The 18,179-nt window shown below is 41.7% G+C and overlaps 1 protein-coding gene across 1 annotated transcript; it reads right to left on the bottom strand.

Moving 5' to 3' along the window:
- Nucleotides 1-10: 10 nt before the first annotated feature.
- On the bottom strand, nucleotides 11-17,242 carry pik3c2g (phosphatidylinositol-4-phosphate 3-kinase catalytic subunit type 2 gamma). The gene is made up of 33 exons (XM_008278928.1): nucleotides 17,166-17,242; nucleotides 16,074-16,569; nucleotides 15,861-15,940; nucleotides 15,462-15,619; nucleotides 14,858-14,972; nucleotides 14,643-14,754; nucleotides 14,186-14,256; nucleotides 13,949-14,012; nucleotides 13,689-13,814; nucleotides 13,411-13,441; nucleotides 12,662-12,845; nucleotides 12,421-12,543; nucleotides 11,980-12,108; nucleotides 10,263-10,377; nucleotides 10,035-10,168; nucleotides 9,646-9,834; nucleotides 7,754-7,847; nucleotides 7,469-7,563; nucleotides 6,443-6,623; nucleotides 6,204-6,311; nucleotides 5,995-6,087; nucleotides 5,754-5,883; nucleotides 5,520-5,656; nucleotides 5,260-5,429; nucleotides 4,981-5,137; nucleotides 4,773-4,882; nucleotides 4,510-4,678; nucleotides 3,827-3,945; nucleotides 3,624-3,720; nucleotides 3,464-3,527; nucleotides 3,253-3,332; nucleotides 3,036-3,161; nucleotides 11-1,590 (listed from the first exon to the last, which is right to left on the bottom strand). Exons 2-33 carry the CDS (start codon nucleotides 16,515-16,517, stop codon nucleotides 1,438-1,440), a joined length of 4,158 nt encoding a protein of 1,385 aa, XP_008277150.1. The 5' UTR covers nucleotides 16,518-16,569; nucleotides 17,166-17,242; the 3' UTR covers nucleotides 11-1,437.
- Nucleotides 17,243-18,179: the final 937 nt, after the last annotated feature.

The following is an 18,179-nucleotide window of genomic DNA, read 5'->3' as shown; positions in this document are numbered from 1 at the left end:
GCACCATTTCCTCAGTTATAAATACCAGTTTTATTGTCAGAAAATAGATATGCCTTTTTTTCTCCTCTCCTCCGCCGCCTGCACTGTGCGCTGCAGAGGAAAAGACCAGAAGGTTCCAGTGGGGCTGAAACGACACAATCATTCACTCAAGTAATAGAGAAATAATGTAGATAACTGAGAAGTAAAATAACCTCTTATTTTTTTGGCAGTTATTGTGGTGGAGTTGATCACACATGAAAATCTTGCATGTTCATCAGCTCCAAAACAACAGCTGTCACTCTTCTATTAGGGCTGAAACTGACGCTTTTATGCCAAAATACATTCAACTAGTAAAGAGCAGCAGCCAGCATTTGCTTCAAATCCTACTTCCCTGCGAGAGACCCAGCAGGTAATAATATAAATAGCATTCACAGAGGTATACATTATTGAACCAAATCCAGTGCAGGGAAGTCTATTTCTATCCTCGTTCATCACTAAATCCGATGAATGAGGCCGAGGAAAGTACGGGTCAGCAGGCCTGTCAGAAGGAGGACAGCATTAAGATAACATGAAGACCTCTCCTCAGCCTAGAAAGAGCGAGTCAGAGTGCGAGTGTGTGTAGGTGTTTTTTCAGGGGTGCTTGCGTTGCCACGTGACCGTCTGCCTTTGCGTGTTTGTGCATGCATGTGCATAACTGAACGCCACTGATGGATAAGACAAAGGATGGAGTGAGGGGGAGAGTGTTAAGTCAGCCCCTCCGGCCAGAGAGGCAGCGTTGTCATCCTGCTCACACACTCCTCCTCCTCCTCACCCCCTCTCCCATCACCGCCCCCCCCACCATGCCTCCCGCCTCCAATTCCACTGGTCAAGGACATCCAGTTGACACAGCCCGAAGGGACAAAACACGCTCAGTCTGGGCAGGTAGCTCTGAAACAGCGCCGTGTCAACCTCCTCCTCTTTAATCTGTCACATCAACAGTCTCGACCACGCACACATTTACAAGGACTGTTTTGACTCATGGTTAAGAAAACAAAGACAAAATACAAATAAAAGTGCAAGTACGATACATAATACCGTCTTTTTTCTTCGTTCGTCACCAAAGTAACATCCACAAAGCTCACTAATTAAGAGTTCCCTTCACTTGATCAACATTTAGAAATTTAAAAATGATCAGCTAAGTGATGCTTCCTATAATTAACAGTCTCCTGCGTCTTTTAGTCGGCTTTGTAACTTCATCCAAACATCCCATCCACCGCCACTGTATTCAGCTCTGGAGTGAGGTCAGGTTGCATCTGATAAATAGACATAAATGCATTGTTCAGTGTACAGTGCACTGATCCTCCTCTCAGGTGAATTTTGCCTCCCAGTTAGGAGTCTGGAGAATCTGTGAATGGATTCTCTCCCTCGGTGTGGTTGCTCCCCCTGCTGGCAGCAGCTCCACAGTGCGGCTCCCTCAGCTCAAATTGCACAGTTCCCGAGTGGAAACCAGGTCTCCTTTTGAAGCAACTCCTCTTCCAGTTTAATGTTGGTTGCGGCCACAAAAGTCTTCTTGCTCTTCACCGTCACTTCCAGCACCATCCCATACAGCAGCGGGACGTAGCTGTACTCCAGCTGTGAGCACGATGCAGACACTTTCATTACCAAGCAGCTCGGCATTCACAGGCAATTTCAGGACATTTCTGCTAAACTGTTTGGCTTTTAACTAAAACCGTGCAAAAGAATGTTTTTTTTCCCCTCCGTCACATCCATTAGATTCTGTTAAAGCTTCACTTTGCAACATTAAAGGTAGTAAAAGCTGTCAAGTGCGTGGGAAGATGCTGGTCAAGAGTCCGCTGGGTTCAGCACTCAAAGATCATATTAGACACTCACAGCGAAGAGAGAGTGGCACGGCAGGCACAGCGCATATTAAAAATGAGAAAAACAAAAAGTTGGAGTGAATTTTTAGAACTCTTAACGACAATATGATGACTAATATGCCAGCATTTCTGAAACGATAATTGCTTTTTAAGTTGTGTTAAGCCACTGTGAAGCAGGAAAGCGTCATCTGTACTACATCTAATGGATGGATGTCTAAATCCAAATCAAGGATACATAAGCTGAGGAATTTGAGATTTTGGCTGTCCAGCATATGAACTGAAAAAACAGTTGTTCTATAACAACCTACTTTTTTGATTTTATTTTTATTTACTGCACTAGATTACTCTACCTTACATAGAATTGTACAGAATAGTAAGTGTTCTTTTATTTACAAAAAGCTAAATTTTTGAAACTTACAATGCTTAACAAATTTATTAGACTACACATATATAAACACCATCCAGCATCATGAAGTGCTTTAATGTGCACTCAGCTCTCACCATTTTTAAGAGGAATGAGGAGTTTCAAACTGAATTCATCTTTTTATAACCAAATTTGAGCCGACTCACTGGGAAGTCAGAAATTAATCAAGCATAACATTCAATCACTAAAACATTCAGGAATGCAAATAAATAACTAAAATTTGACATCCTAATCAAGACATAGTAATGTGCTTTACTACTTTTTTCTGTTCTTGTTGTAAAACAGTGAAATTAAAAATTCATGGATAACAGTAATATTTATGTTTTAGCATTAAAAATATCATTTTGGTTACAACTCTACAATTTCATTTAGCAGAAGCTTTCATCCACAGCGACATACATCTGAGAGCGGACACAACACAAGCAAGGATCTAGTCAGAAGAAAGCAATCTAGATAAGTGCCATAGTGTAGTTAAGTCATGGTTAAAGAGCTTCTACATACTGATGTATTAACCATTACAGAAACATAAGAAATGATTTTGGTAATTACCAATGTTGTTCATTTAGGGCAGCCGTGGCATAAGCCTTACACTGGGTGGTGGTCTAATACATTTGTTAAGCACTGTATGTAAAAGGTGCATCAGGGACTTAGAGTGTTGAGTACTGGCCTATTATGAAATGATGAAAGCATTACTTTCTTTTAAGCTAAATGAATCCCAGAGGATGCTATGACTGTGCTAAATCCTGGATGAGGGTTAAAGAAGATGGAAGCCGTACCAGTTCGTTGAAGGTGGGGTTGTCGTTATTGCGAACCACCTTTGTCTTTCTCTTGGAGCGCTGCAGAGGGTCTGGTCTCAGCCGCGTCACCACGTAGGCGTCAGGGTTAGAGCCGTTTGCTTGCTTCTGTGAGACACACAAAAGAATTTTTTTTTTTTTGACAAAGAGCACATTTACTGAGTATACTTTCCTTTTGTTAAGGATAAAAGAAACTCACAATGTTCTTCAGGTGTTTCACCAGGACAGACAGCTTGAAGTGAGAGTAAGAAATGTATAGCTGGATCTGAGGACTGGTTCCTGCGACAGATCAACACATCACAGCCAGTAAACACAGCACAGCATGTCTTATAAATGAACGAATATCAGATTTTCCTCCACACAAAGCATATCCTTATAATCAAAATACAGTCTTCGGTTGTTGTTCTCACCTGTAACCACACTTTCATGAACTTGGCTGGGGCCATCCAGAAACAAGCTGCACACAAATTCATTCTGCAGGTGACAACGTGAGGCAAAATTAGAATTACTTGTAAAGAGATCACAGAGAGAAATCAACCAGCGACGGAGAACACAACAACAGAAACGTACTCCTTTGCATGGACCCTCAAAAAGCTGTTTTAGGTATTTATTCAGCAGGGACATCTTCCTGCGCGGTGTGAACGACATCTGATACCAGCAAGGAAACCTTTAAGGAGCAAGGAGAGAAGACGTTATGTTGTTATTGTGGAAATAAACAGTGCCTCAAAATACAATGTGATGTTAGCAGGTTGTGTTTGTTTTTTTTAACTTACTGAGGCAGTGTTGATTCAATAAAGTATTTCTGCAACTGCTTGTGGATCAGCTCAAACTGCCCAAATGTCTTCTCACTGGTTAGAAAACCATCGTGAATGGTTATTCTCAGGTCATAAATCTGAAATTCACACAAAAGTAGATGTTATTAACAGTGTTTAAGTTCCCAGATAGTAATAAGTGTAGTTACAAACACTGATCTTATGGAAACCCCTTTATTTCTCCTTTGTGTGGACATCTGAATCTTTGGCCATAAACTCTGCTACAGGCTGGATCTAAGTAACCTGGCAAATCTCTGTGCTTCTTCTGATTCGAATGACAAGATGCTTTAATGTGCCTCCAAACAGTTACACCTGGCATCAGAAAACTGATCAAAGAGCAGTGAAATGCTAGCAAACACCGGGAACACTCCAGGAAAAGACCTTCTAAACCCAGCGCTGCTGCCTCGGAGGCTGTAAGTGACAGTAAACACACAGAGTCAGCTGAGTGCCAGGGGTTATTCCTCTCTGACCGGAAAGCTGTGAACCTGCTGTCAGTTCCAGCTGTTCTATCTCCTCCCCTGACTATTAGGAGCAAACGCGAGTCTCTGTGTTGCATCAGACAAAATCTCTCCGTGACATTTCGTCCACACCGCAGCCAGCACTTACTGAATCCCTACACCCCAGAGAGCGACACGCAGCCTCACCACATCTTTTCCTTTGACGCTGTATCCCTGAATGACAGCTTCCTGGATGTTGGTGCTGGGAGCAGGGATGCCGTCCCGGGTTACCGTATCTTGTTTCTTGCCTTGAGCCATGCTGTGTGTTAGGAAGTTAAACTTGACTGCAACACAGTCCATGCTCTCCTTAATCTTCCTACATAAGGAACAACACAAGCTGTTATAGCTCCAGATTAAATGCAACCACGAAGTTAGGAAGATGAACAGTATTTAATCGCATGTTGGATTACTTTGTAAAGTAAGAGGTGGCCTCCAGGTCTGTGTCATGAGGTCTGAGGTTGTTCTGGACGTACTGCAGGTCATTAGAGTCCTTCAGTTCTGGCATTCCCGCGTGTAGCATCTGGAAATTCACAACATGAATGAAAATGTGTTTCACATAACTTTTTCTGTTCTCAGATATAGCCAGGAGATAAGTGTGGTGGTGTTATTTAATCTTACCAGCTCCAGCAAGCTGAGTATCAGAGCAGAACGCCTTCTGATTATGTTGTAAGCTTCACAGCAGAGCTCCACAAAGCGATGCAGGCGCTGAGGCTTCTGTCCCCCGCCTGTGATGAAGTGCTGCATCTCAGATGTAAAGATGAAGGGTGATCGGTCCCTATTATTGAGTGGGGGAAGGTTGTTGTTGATTCATATGTTTCTCTATCTCCTTGCTGCTCAAACAAGAACACCATTGTTTCCATTTTCAAAGCGCTGCTCGTCTTTTTTTTATTGACTTGCCTTTTAAAGCTTCCAAACTTCTGAGCGTTGCCCATAATCTTGCCGAAGTCAATGTGGAACATGTGCCCACTGTGTTTTAACATGATGTTGTCGTTGTGGCGGTCACAGATGCCCAGGATGAAGGTGGCCACACACCACCCTGCACACGAGTGGATGAAGGTCATCACAGCCTGCACACGCACAACAAGAGAATATCACACAACGCAACAAAAAATGTCAGTGTACATTTGAGAAAAGATTTTCTTTGTTAAAATCTTAACCTTCTCATAGTCCTCTTTAGTTTTGTTCCACATGTGGAACCATTTCTCCAGTGTGTCTTCTCGAAGGGTTCCGCCCAGACCCCACTCCTGATGGATCTTGGCCAGGGTCACCGCCTCAGGCACCACCTCCACCAGGCCTGACAGCCACAGAAAATATAAAACAGAAAACAACATGAATTTGTAAACTATTAATTGAAGTGCATTAAAGAATGAAAACTAATACATCAAACTGACCCTGAGCTCTGCCCGTAGAGAGACACCTGTAGGTGATCATTTGCAGGTCCAGTCCCTCTTGGAGCCACACTCTGTCCATCACACGGACTATCTGAAGCACCAGCATGTCCTGACGCAGGTTATCTCCTGTCTGAACAACACACATAACTGAGAGTCATGTCACAGGGTTCTTCTGTAGTTTTTATCCGAGTTTGCCTTGAAAGGAACGAGCAAACGCGGATCGATAAATAATATCACCCACCTTGCAGATGACACTGACGTTCTTGGCCAGAGGGTCAGTACAGATGAATGAGATCCCCAGAGGAGCAGCATTGGAGTTGTATACCTTGCAGGCCTGGAAGTAACATATCAAAGAGTAAACACTCCCACAAAACAGCACAGTATCCTGTGTATGTTAGATAAGAGATTATTTAAGATGTCTAAGTGTGATGTGTTATGTAACGTTCTTACATCCAAGTTCACTGCCTTCACTCGGACTGCAGGATCCAGAGGTAGACAACAACTGATACCATTTTTGAAGAAGTCTTCAATCTTCAACTTTTCTTTATTCAAAACATTCTGCAGACAAATAAAATGTAAAAAAAAACCCAGACAAAATAAAATGCATTACTTGTGCAGTCACAATCATAACAATGGACGAGCCTGTTTAAAGGACGACATGAATGAGAATGAGAGAACTATTTACAGACCTTACGTCGAGCCTTCTCAACGATGCGTACTTTCTCAGCCACCTGTACGAGCAGGTACACCAGGCGGGTCTCATGCTCCAGCTCCTGCCTCAGTGCTCGGCCACAGCAGTGCCGAAGGGCAGCCTGAACTTTGCCGAACCAGTTCTGGTAGTACGGGTCATTGTGGGCATCCTCCAGCAGCCTGCCAGCACATTCAAACATTAATTATAAAAGCTGCCCGTACACGCTGCAACGAGCAGGAAAACACACAAAATGACATGAAGCATTTTGCATCAAGCAGTGTTAACTTACATTAATCATTTTTGCATCATCACTACAGGATTTCAAATTATTCATTGGATTTGTAAATAAAATGGCACGCAAACTTTAATGCAAACTTTCATTATGTTAACACACAGATCTCATGAACCTGAAAAGGTTTCTTCGTACCTGAATATGTCACAGGTGTGTCAGAAAAACACAAGTTAAATAAGCTGCTTACTGCAGGGGTATTTCTACAACACTTCATCATGTATGTGGAAAAACATCATAGAGGTTCAACATAAATACACTGTCTAAACCATCCAGTTACCCAGAATCACAGACGTGAGTTCAGCTGGTGAATGAAACATCTCGACCTGAGCAACTCAACTCAGTCCATGTTAGTAGGTATAGAAAAAAATCATACTGAAGATTAGAATAGGATTAGACTATAATACAAAGGTAGAAATGTGTCTATGTATGTAATGTGATGTATTTATTGTCAATGTTGTTCATCTCTTAAACTAATTCTGTCTCTCTGATTGGATTACTGAAGCAGCGAATATGTATGTTGAACTGCTGCGATGCTTGCATACATCTGTGATGAAGGTCAAACAGACTGAAGCAGCATAAATAAATACGTATACCAGCAGTGAGCAGAACAGACTTGTCGAAGTTTTTCATTTTTTATCTAAGTTAATATAGAGATCAGGACTTTTAAGTGACTAAACAACTGTTTTATACAAAATTCAAATGTGCCCTCCACCGGTCAGTCATCTGACTCACCAGTAGAGTTGCTGGGCGATCCGTATGTTCCTCAGCGATCTCTCCAACAGAAGCATCACCAGAGGTCCATTAATTTTCCACTCACTCTTCAGAGCCTGCAGGACAGCATGACTGGTTAAACATATCCACCTACTGTACTGAGGAATCTGCAAAGTGGTCGCCTGCTCTTGAATGTAAACTCTGACCAGTTCAACATCAGCTTGGTTTGGTGCTGAAATAAAAACTTTGAAAGAGAATGATTCTCCCCATTACTTACTAGTTACTGGTGAGTGTCAGTTTGTTTACCTGGACCAGCTGTGGCAGAAACTCCTCGAACTCTCCATCTGGTATCTGCTCAAAGTACTCAACTGCAGCCTTCCGTACAGTCTGATCATGAAAACTGGAAGAGATGAATTAACTCATCAAATAAGATTAACTGAATCCTGTTTCATGGTAGCGATCACACATGTACCTCTTGGTTACCGGGGCCTGTACCACCACGTGAGAGAGCAGCGATGAACATTAGATGACCAGTGTTTTAGCTGGAGTTCATCTCTGGTATCATAAAGATTATATTCCATCACCAATGCTCAAAATTACATGAGGCAACTTTGTGGTGATGGACGGAAATTAAAATGGAAATGTAATGAAATGAAAACCTGTCTCTAATTAGAAAAACTAATTGACACACTGTAACTCTGCTCTGACGATTAGAAATGTGACATTTTGGGCTGATAGAACTTATCAGACATGAACTTTTTTATGTGCATCATATCACATAACAGTTTGTTCAACACCAAACCCATATTCTTACTCCAAACTGAAGACACAAACACATCTATCTATCTATCTATCTATCTATCTATCTATCTATCTATCTATGCTTATGTGGAAAGGTGGAAACATTTCCTACTACAGTGTAGCACATGTGAAAACATCAGAGCATCATTGTCAATAAAAGTAAATGCAAAGTCCAAGGTTTTGATTCATTCTCTGACCAAACTAAAATGGAAGTGTACTTGGAGAAAATAGTGTCAGTGTCACTGAAGCAGCATAATATGTCAGAGAATGCCACAGCCTGAAAGACAACCAACTCAACAACATATGACATGATAATAATTATCCAAGATGACCGGCGTTAAGCTCAGAGAGGCAAAGTCACCACAAGAGATCCAGAGTAAGTTCAAATTAAAAAGTCCATATTCCATATTATGCTCATTTACTGATTAATAATTATAATTTTTGAGGTCTACTAGAATATATAAAAGTACACATATATGGCTCCTCTCTTGAAAAGCCCAGTCTTCTCTGATTGGCCAGCTGGCCAGAAGGTAACGTTAGTTATGTGGAGCAGATCTAAGAGTACAGGCAGCGCTTTAGGCCTCGCAGAAGCAGCTCTAGTGAGGAAATAATGGCAGGCTGCGAGGCAGCTGCTCAGTGTTAGGTTGAGAGCGTGCTAAACTAGCTGCTGGACAGGTGTTATGCAAATGTGTTACATGGTGATGTAAATAAGTAACAAAGAAAAGCCTGGACTTCAAACCAGGTGTTTCAGGCAAGAAGAAGTGTTTTCTGTCGAAGAAGGCTTTGAAAGACTTTAACATGCATAACAAAGCAATACAACACTCTAAATAAAGGGTACGGCCTGTTGCTGGCTCTTATTTCAAGCCAGCATATTTCTCGAAGTGTTTTGCTAACTTTGAACTCTTCACATGTCGTAGATGTGGAGAAACGAGGAGTTGCTCAGAGCAGCTTGTGAAAGACAATTTAGCACGAGATAAAATAACTTAAAACTTCATCAATCCCAAAGAAAATTCTTTGCGTTAGAAAGAAAGGCAATATTTACATTAATAACTTTAATGCATCCCTCTGCTGCCTTCAGGACGTAGCTATGATGTACCTGGCTGTCATCTCTTTATCTACCTGTCTTAATCATTCTTCACAGATCTTTTTGTTATATAACTTATTTTTTGTGTGTTTCTTAATATTTGTATATTTTATTCATATATACTGTATTTAAGAATGTACTAAAAAATATATATTGATACTTTGCATCACCCACTTACAAGATGCAGATGTCAGTAACCACAGTTGTACAACAACAACAAAACAAGTGTTTCTCCATATGCTGTACTTCTGTTTATGCAGTTCTGCACATTGACTGTGTCCATATCCCTGTATGCGAACTCGTTATAATCTACCTGGTGCTGAGCAGGAAAAGAGCCTCCTCAGGTAGATGGATGGGCCAGTTCTCTACAATAGTGTAGATCTCCGTCAGGTCTTCAGGCTGCCACCGGGGGGCTCCACCCAGCAGCAGATGGAGGAAAGTGCTTCCCTTGTCAGCGTTGTAACGTTTACTCCACAGTAAAGACTTCTCATTCTCTGTTAGACTGGTGAGGGAGAGATAGTTGTGGGTACAAAAAGTAAGCAAAAATGATAACAGCAACCGTGAAGAATTTAAATAAAAAAGCACTTCACGTGATCAGATTTAATTTTTATGGTCAACATACAGTTTGCACTTGCTGATGAAGACACTTTGGGACTGTGAAGCAAAACATATTTAAATTATGGACCATCTCATTATACTCACAAGCAGAGGCAATGCTTCTTAGAAACATCCAACACTTTCCTCTGCAGTTCGTCACAAGGCTGAGAGAAGATGACTGATCCGGGGAGCGCGATGGGCCTCTGATACACCCACTCAAACTGATCCTGAAACTCAAGCTGGAGGAAGGGAGGAGGATGAATGATTGAACAGGAAATGCGGTTTTATTTGTGTTTTGGTCAACAGGGGGGAGAGTTGCCCAGGATAACTGACCTGCATTATGACCCCAACTGCTTGTTTGTGGCTGTCAAACAGCGCGGGGGAGGGAGGAAGAGGCAGCTCAGCCAGAGTGGACATACTGAGCAGGACAGTCCCTCTTACGAGAGTCCTAAACACACAGAGAATACACAATATATATCACTTGTTATTCCATACTTGTACTAAGTTAAGAAGCTCAAAAATATGCCTTTAAGCCCAGAATCCTTCATTCACCATCCTGATACTTCTGTACATACAGCTGAAACCAGAAGTTTACATACACTATAAAAAGACATAAAACCTTTTTTTTGTCTCACTGTCTGACATAAAATCAGACTAAACTTTTCCCATTTTAGGTTAATTAGGATTACTGAAATTATTTGTATTTGCTAAATGTCAGAATAATGAGAGAGAGAATTTTTTTTGAGAATTGTTTTATAGTCAGGGTTAAAGTCAGAAGTCTACATACCTTTCCTTAGTGTCTGGTAGCACTTCCTTTAAACTGTGTGACTTAGGTTAAATGTTTTGGGTTTCCTTCCTCCTGACAGAACTGGTATGACTGAGTCAGGTTTGTTAGCTGCCTTGCTCCACACACCTTTTCAGCTCAGCCCACAAACTTTCTACAGGATTGAGATCAGGTCTTTGTGATGGCCACTCCAAAACATTGACTTTGTTGTCCTAAAGCCTCTTTGCAATTAATCTGGTGGTATGCTTAGAGTTATTGTCCATTTGGAAGACCCATTTATGCCCAAGCTATAACTTCCTGGCTGATATCTTGAGATGTTGCTTCAGTATTTCCACACAATGTTCTTTCCTCATGATGCCATCTATTTTGTGAAGTGCACCAGTCCCTCCTGCAGCAAAACACAACAAACATGATGCTGCCCCCCCCGTACTTCACAGTTGGGATGGTGTTCTCAGGCTTGTAAGCTTCCCCCTTTTTCCTCCAAATGTAACGATGGTCATTATGGCCAAACAGTTCAATTTTAGTTTCATCAGACCACAGGACATGTCTCCAAAAAGGTCTTTGTCGCTGTGTGCATTTGTAAACTGTAATCAGGCTTTTTTATGTTGCTTTTGGAGTAATGTCTTCTTCCTCTCTGAGTAGCCGTATAATTGTTGGAACCGATGAACGTGGGACCTTCAGGAATCTGGAAATTGTACCCAAGGATGAATCAGACTTGTGGAGGTCCATAATTCTCTTCCTGATATCTTGGCTGATTTCTTTAGATTTTCCATGTTGTCACAAAAGGAAGCAGTGTGTTTGAGGTGTGGCTTAAAATACATCCACAGGTGTGCCTCCAAATAACTCATATGTTGTCATTTAACCTATCAAAAGCTTCTAAAGTCATGACATCATCATCTGAGCTTTCCCAAATAGTTTGATGGCATAGTAATCTAGGTGTATGTAAACTTCTGACTTTGAAGAAAGGAATACAAAATTCTTTCTCTCATTTTTCTGGCATTTAGCAAATAGAAATAATTCTGGTAATCCTAACTGACCTAAAACAGGAAAAGTTTAGTCAGATTTAATGTCAGACAGCAAGAAAAAAAGGTTTTACGTCTTTTTACACAGTGTATGTAAACGTCTGGTTTCACCTGTATGTCAGACAAACCACTGATTTTATACATGGTGCCTGTGAGTCATTCAAACTGGAACTGAAGTCATTTGCTGTGCATGTTAAAAAACTTGAAGAGATGTTATCAAGGTGACACTTTGTGGACAACCTACCTGTCGTTGTACAGAGGTAGCACAGCCCAACGTAATAACTCGGGGTTTTTGCCTCGTTTGGAGCCTTTGAGGCGAAATGTCAGCATGCACTCGTATGGCAGCTGATTAACTGGAACAGGGAACACCATCCTAATACGCAAAAACATACACACAGAGACATAAATATATCTTCTTTTTCCACTGCTATTTATTTCCATTTGATCATTTAAATATTTGCTTTTAATCCTCTGAGGATATTGCAACTTGGACCAGAGGCTTTTCTGATATGAACGTAGATTAAAACAGAAAAAAAGAAAACAGCCTGCAGCTGATAAACACTCAAAGCAGGAAGGATATGTTCAGTTGTTTTCTGTGACAATGTAACCATTATGTGAATGAGGAAAGAGGAAGTTGGATGAGATACAACTACTTTTAGGAGAGGGGAGATGACCTTGGCCTTACTTGCGGTAGCACTGGATTTTGTTTCCAAGTGACAATGCGGTGCTGATATTTTCAGAAACGCCGATGTCGCCGATCTTTGCTCCTCCATATGTCAGCTCACAGGAAACAGAGAAGGACTCGTAGCTACACATGATGAAGAAGAAAGACAAACCAGAACAAACACAGCGTTCATATAAAGGATGGCATTAACCATTTGCGTCCATGTGAGCAGAAATGTGTGAGGCTGTAAATGCACACATACGTGGTTATCCAGGAGGGCTGTAGTTTGTAGACAGCAGCGATATTGAACTGAAAAATGTCACCGTTGTTCTCCACGTCACAGGTTTGCGGGCTGCCGGTTATCTTCTCGCCTCTGAAGTCCGACTGGAAGTTGTCAAAGAATATCTGCAGCACTTTAAGCAGCGCCCCGTGGAGCATGATCACAGCTAGAGTACAGACGATAAACATCAGATGTTACTGTACAGAAAAAAGCAACACTCACGGTCCACACACTCACTACTTTCTATGTAACTGCCACTCTGCTTGAAAGTAACTGCAGATTTGGGACACTTACTCAACATCATTAGTATACATGACTGCATCAGTGATATCTGTTGTGTCCTTTAATTGTAGTTTTGCATCGATAGAATACACATCATTGCCTTGTGGGTTTGTCAGCACAGAGTTGTGTACACACCACACTGTGTTTTTTCAACAGGGGGAACATTACAGGTCTTGCGACACTTCAGTGCCAGGTGGTTCTTGCCAAACTCCAAATATTTTAAGGCTAGTTCTTGATTCCAACATCAGTGTGAGCATATTGTAACTAAAAAAAGCTCAGATCGTAATCCTTCCTCCATTCATCTGTATCTCTGCTGTCACTGTCGAATAAACACGGTGCCAAAAATAATCTACAAAATATATAACCAGCGTTCCACGCACACACACACACACACACGCACACACACAGACACACACACACACACACACGCTGCCATTGTAGCTACTCACCAGCCTCACAGTCATACATCTCATCATGACTCTGTAAAAAAAACAAAGAATCACAGCTTGTATTGTTGAACAAGAGGCATGAGGAGGAATTGTCTGCGTGTTTGCGGTCAGATATAGTTTCGCTAAAGTAAAACGGTACTCTATAAGAAGAAAAAGAGGCCTAAATAAGACTTCAGAGGCGATCACACAAATGAGATAAACTGCATAAGAAGTGTTGCAACAGCCGCGTATGATTACTGACAGCAGGAAAGGTTCCATAAAATTTTGAGACATCCTACCAGAGCTATGGGACTGATTCTGTTGAGTCTGCCGATGGCATCCTCCAGCTCCTGACATGAGAGTCCACACAGAAGGTTGCTGATGGTATGAACTTTGCTCGCAAGCACATTTGTGTTCATCCCACACTGCAGACATGATGAGAGAAGTTAGGAGACATATTAGAAAGTCATTTTGGGATACTCAGGTGGACACAAGGAAGCAAAACAAATCCAAATGCTCACAATGAAATACTGAGGAAATAAATGTTATCTTTACTGACCTTACTTCTTATGAGCTCTGACGCCTCTCTGTAGTAGTCATTGAGCACATCCTGCAGACTCAGCCTGCGAGAGGAGGAAGATTAAACACACAAAGATAACAACGTGATAGTGAACCAAGTAAACCTGCCTCTCCTCTTGTTGTCTACAAACAGACTGGCTGACTCTTGGTGCGTTGAACCGTCATTGTTCCTGTTAGTAAGACTTTCATGAAGCTGCAGGACTGCTCTTTATCTTACTTGCAGGGGATGGAGACGCAGACGGGACGCTGGAGCTGGGACAGTTGGCATACGGTCCTTTCATCCTCAGCCTGAGAGAAGCAACATGGGTTGAAATCCCAATTACTGTGTAGCTTTATGGTAGATTACAGTAGTTTGTAATGCTAATATATACTTTTTTTAAGACATGCAAAATCGTTAAATGGCCGTGAAATGAAATATTTTGTCCAACACCACATCACGTTCACCTTTATGCTATTTCATTCTTGCTTTTAAATGCCACCAGTCATGACGTTATGTGTAAACAGAACAAAGTCAAGAAGACAGGGTGGAGGTTTTTACAGCTACAACAGCCCTGATGATAAGGAGCTGGCCCGGGGCCAAGCACAGGTGTTTGTGAAGCCAGACAAGGCCACTCCTTTATGGTAAATAGTTTGGACTGTAGGAGGGAACCAAGAGGAAATTTGAACCGACTTACATCTCTGGCCAGCTCGTGTTTGAGTTTGTTCACGTGGAGCAGTCGCAGAGGCACGACTAGTTTAAACTTGGAGTAGATCTGAATTGTCTCGTGCATACCCAGCAGTTCGTCACTAGAGAGAGCACAGCACAGCAAATGAAACAACTGGAATGTAATAACTTAAGATAAGCAGTTCTAAATGTCTTGATTAGTGACAAAAACAGCGAGAAACTTACTTTCTGAGATACTCCTCAGAGTCACACAGTTTTAATACATAATGTCCACCTGCGATGGGAGTGAGGTCCAGCAGCTGGAAGATTTCATCAATCAGACTCTTTACTGTCCTGTTCACTGCAAAAAAAACAAAAAAAAAAACAAGACTAGAGTTCAGAGTCCACACACTTCTGCCAACAGCTACTGGGAATGAAAGATACCGAAATGCACGAGCAGCATGGATCAAAAGGTGTGCCATTTCAAACAACATTCAGTCTACAGTGGCACTTTACAGCTTTGTCAGTTACATATCATCTGATTTTAACAGACATAAGACAAAGACAGAAACCCTTATCTGACTCCTGACTTATTATATTATGACTTATTATGTCTTTATTGTCCACAGAATGCTTTGTCTAGGGAGGTTTTGCCAGTTGGCCAGAGCTGCTTGCCTCATTGTTGATAAGTCATCATGGAGACAGTTTTTTCTTTTCAAGGTCATAAGGATTGTCTTTTTTTTTTTTTTTTACTGGCAGTCATTTATATTGCTTGATATCTATTTTCTCACCCGCCGCAGATTACACATTATTGTAATTATGTTATCTGTACAGGACAAAGACATCTTACCAGAGGTGGGGAAGGGGAGCTGATTATTGTCCCAGTCTGTGGCTACACTGACCGTCACCTCCACCTGTTGCAGCAGAGCAAGGTGGACGTGTGAAATTCGACCCCATACCACGCCGGAGTTGTGAACACTGTCTGTGTGTTTGTACCGTGACATCAGCCTGCCGGAAAGAGCAAAGAAAAACAAGTTGTCAGTGTGAAAGTGAAAGTATGACAAAAATGTAGAGAAGTGCAGAGAACCCACTAGCAACATATATGGCAAAAAGAACACTATAGTGTACTGGAGATGACATTTAATAATCCAATGAGTTCAGTTGGATATGTTAAACAAATATGGACAGTATTTTATATTTTTCTCATTCGCATGTCAACAATATAATGTATTCCTGTTCATTGTCTTACTGGGAAACTGCAGCACAAAAAAAAGCCACCCTCTTGGTGCTGCCCTCCGGAGTGTCTACGAGCCTGATGGCCCATGGATCCTGATGTGGAAAATAACACACATAGCACAATCTGGTCTTTTATCTGTTTTCTTCCGCTTTTAATTTGCGTTTTATTTACTCATGAAAGAGCTTTTTTGTCTTCACTGAGGGGGAAAAAAAAACAGATACTCACATGATTGTCTGATACTGTGCTGGTACGATTCAGTTTGTTAACAGGCTCAGGGAAGACACAGGAAAACCTCTTTTTGTAACTGTTGAGGGGCGGATGCGTCCTGGGAGGAAGAGGAGGGGGCGCACGGCCTTGTCTGGGGGGCAGAGGTGGGGTGGGTGCCCTGGATCTGAGCGGAACGGGAGGACCGTTGGTGCTCTGTGGTGGGTTTGTAGTCCGAGCACCTCGTCCTTCCCCATTAGCCAAGACAGGACCTTTGGGTTCAGTGGGCGAAATGAGCCCAGACAAGGTGCTCTCATACAGATGCTCCTCGTCACTGCCAGGGAAGACATCAGGGTACTCGTAAAGGTGCATGTCTTGTAGATCCGCCGTCAGAGGCATGGGGAGATCGGTGGCGCTGGCATCTTGTCTTTGGATCGCTGCGTGTCGCCTTCCAGGAGGATCCATTAAGTTTCGTACAAGTGGTCGTGGATGGTGGAGTTTCACACTATCTCACCTCAGAGCAAAGCAGAGTAAAGAACCATTACAAAGAACAATGACATTATAGCTCAACTTCATTTGTGTGTGTGACTTATTGCAGGCAGTACAAACAAGCTGTTTTATGACTGAGTTCAACTGAGCTGGAGGATTTCTGTTGGTCTAATTATTAACAAGCTTTCAAATCTTAACAGGAAATGTAGCAGAGCGCGCCACTAAATCTGTGGGAAGAGAAGAGAATAGAATAGAATGACTTTATTGTCATCATACATGGGGGCATGACGAAAATATAAGTAGCTGCCCCTGGAATGCTGTGTTGCTTCATTGTAAGTGAAACATGACCGACAGGCATCTTTAAAAACAGCATTATCATGACATTATGCCTTGAAGCTCCACTTTTACACATTAACTGCAATTAAAACTGGGCTCAGTCAAAACTAAAATCAAGCCTGGCAAGATGTTGAATACATTAGTCAGATCTCTGAGGAGCTCACATTCACATCTCAAAGCAGTCTGCATATTATCAGTTTACACTTTAAGATTAGCTTTTGATAGATCTTTAACAAAGTGATGAGTTTTATTTCTAATTTATTAGATTTCTTTTGTTTTTTAAACAAACTTACCATGAAAGCTCTGTTATCTGGAGTCCAATGCCGTGTCGAGGTGACTCCTTGAACGTAGCCATGCTCAGCAAGTTAAACCTGTACAAGATTTAGAAAGGTTTCTCTGTGCTCCCTCACCCCTCCCACTGTCCCTCCCCCTTTCTCCTTTCCTGCCATCCACAACAATAACAGGAACTTTCCCTCTGCTGGAGAAAACTTAACATTACATTTACGTGTTGTGGCTGCACAGATAAATACACTAGTTCTAGTTAAATATAAATGTACAGAGAAAATGGTGAGCAATCGCCCACTAAACACAGTGAATCACAGATATTTAGGCTCTTTTTGTGTCTACTGCACTTTGTGTGATGCAAATAGATACCGACAATTTGTGAAAACATCCTCTTTTTACTTTCAGTGTCTAAAACCTCTGCACAGCACGATATGTGTGGAAAAAAAACAAAACAATTAACCCTCCTATTACCTTCAAATTTACTGACATCTTTTATCTTTGGGTTCGATTTGACCCCAGCTATTTAAACCTCCACAAAATATCATAATTAAAATTGTCACCCACGTTTATGTGTAAATATCCCTTTTAAATAAAACTGATAAAATGATGTCAGTGACTTATGTAGAGATGTTAAACACTGAATGGGGTCACACTGACCCCAAAGACAATAGGAGGGCTAAACACATCCACTGCACTGCTTCAGCCACCTACATCCAATCCACTCCTCACTCAGGAATGTCATTGAGCAGGTTGAGGTATGTGAGCGCTGTATTTCTTTTAAGTGTGTCTTATATAAGATTAATGAAGGAAGCACGGAGGAAATGTGTATCCACGTACTCCACACATAAGGTAAGATTAAATGGCTATTCAGTTGGGGGATGTTGGAGGGCCTTACACTTCTTTAAGACTTACATACTGTTTCTTGGATCTCTTAGTAGACTGTGCTTTGCTGTAGCACTAATTACGAGTCACCCTGGGGTTAAGAAAGCCCATCAAAACCTTTCAGTGGGAATGACG

Source organism: Stegastes partitus, unplaced genomic scaffold, assembly GCF_000690725.1.
Source record: "Stegastes partitus isolate 25-593 unplaced genomic scaffold, Stegastes_partitus-1.0.2 Scaffold138, whole genome shotgun sequence".
Classification (NCBI taxonomy): Eukaryota; Metazoa; Chordata; class Actinopteri; family Pomacentridae; genus Stegastes; species Stegastes partitus.
Note: the sequence above shows the minus strand (reverse complement) of the source record. Positions and strands in the feature narration are given on the sequence as shown.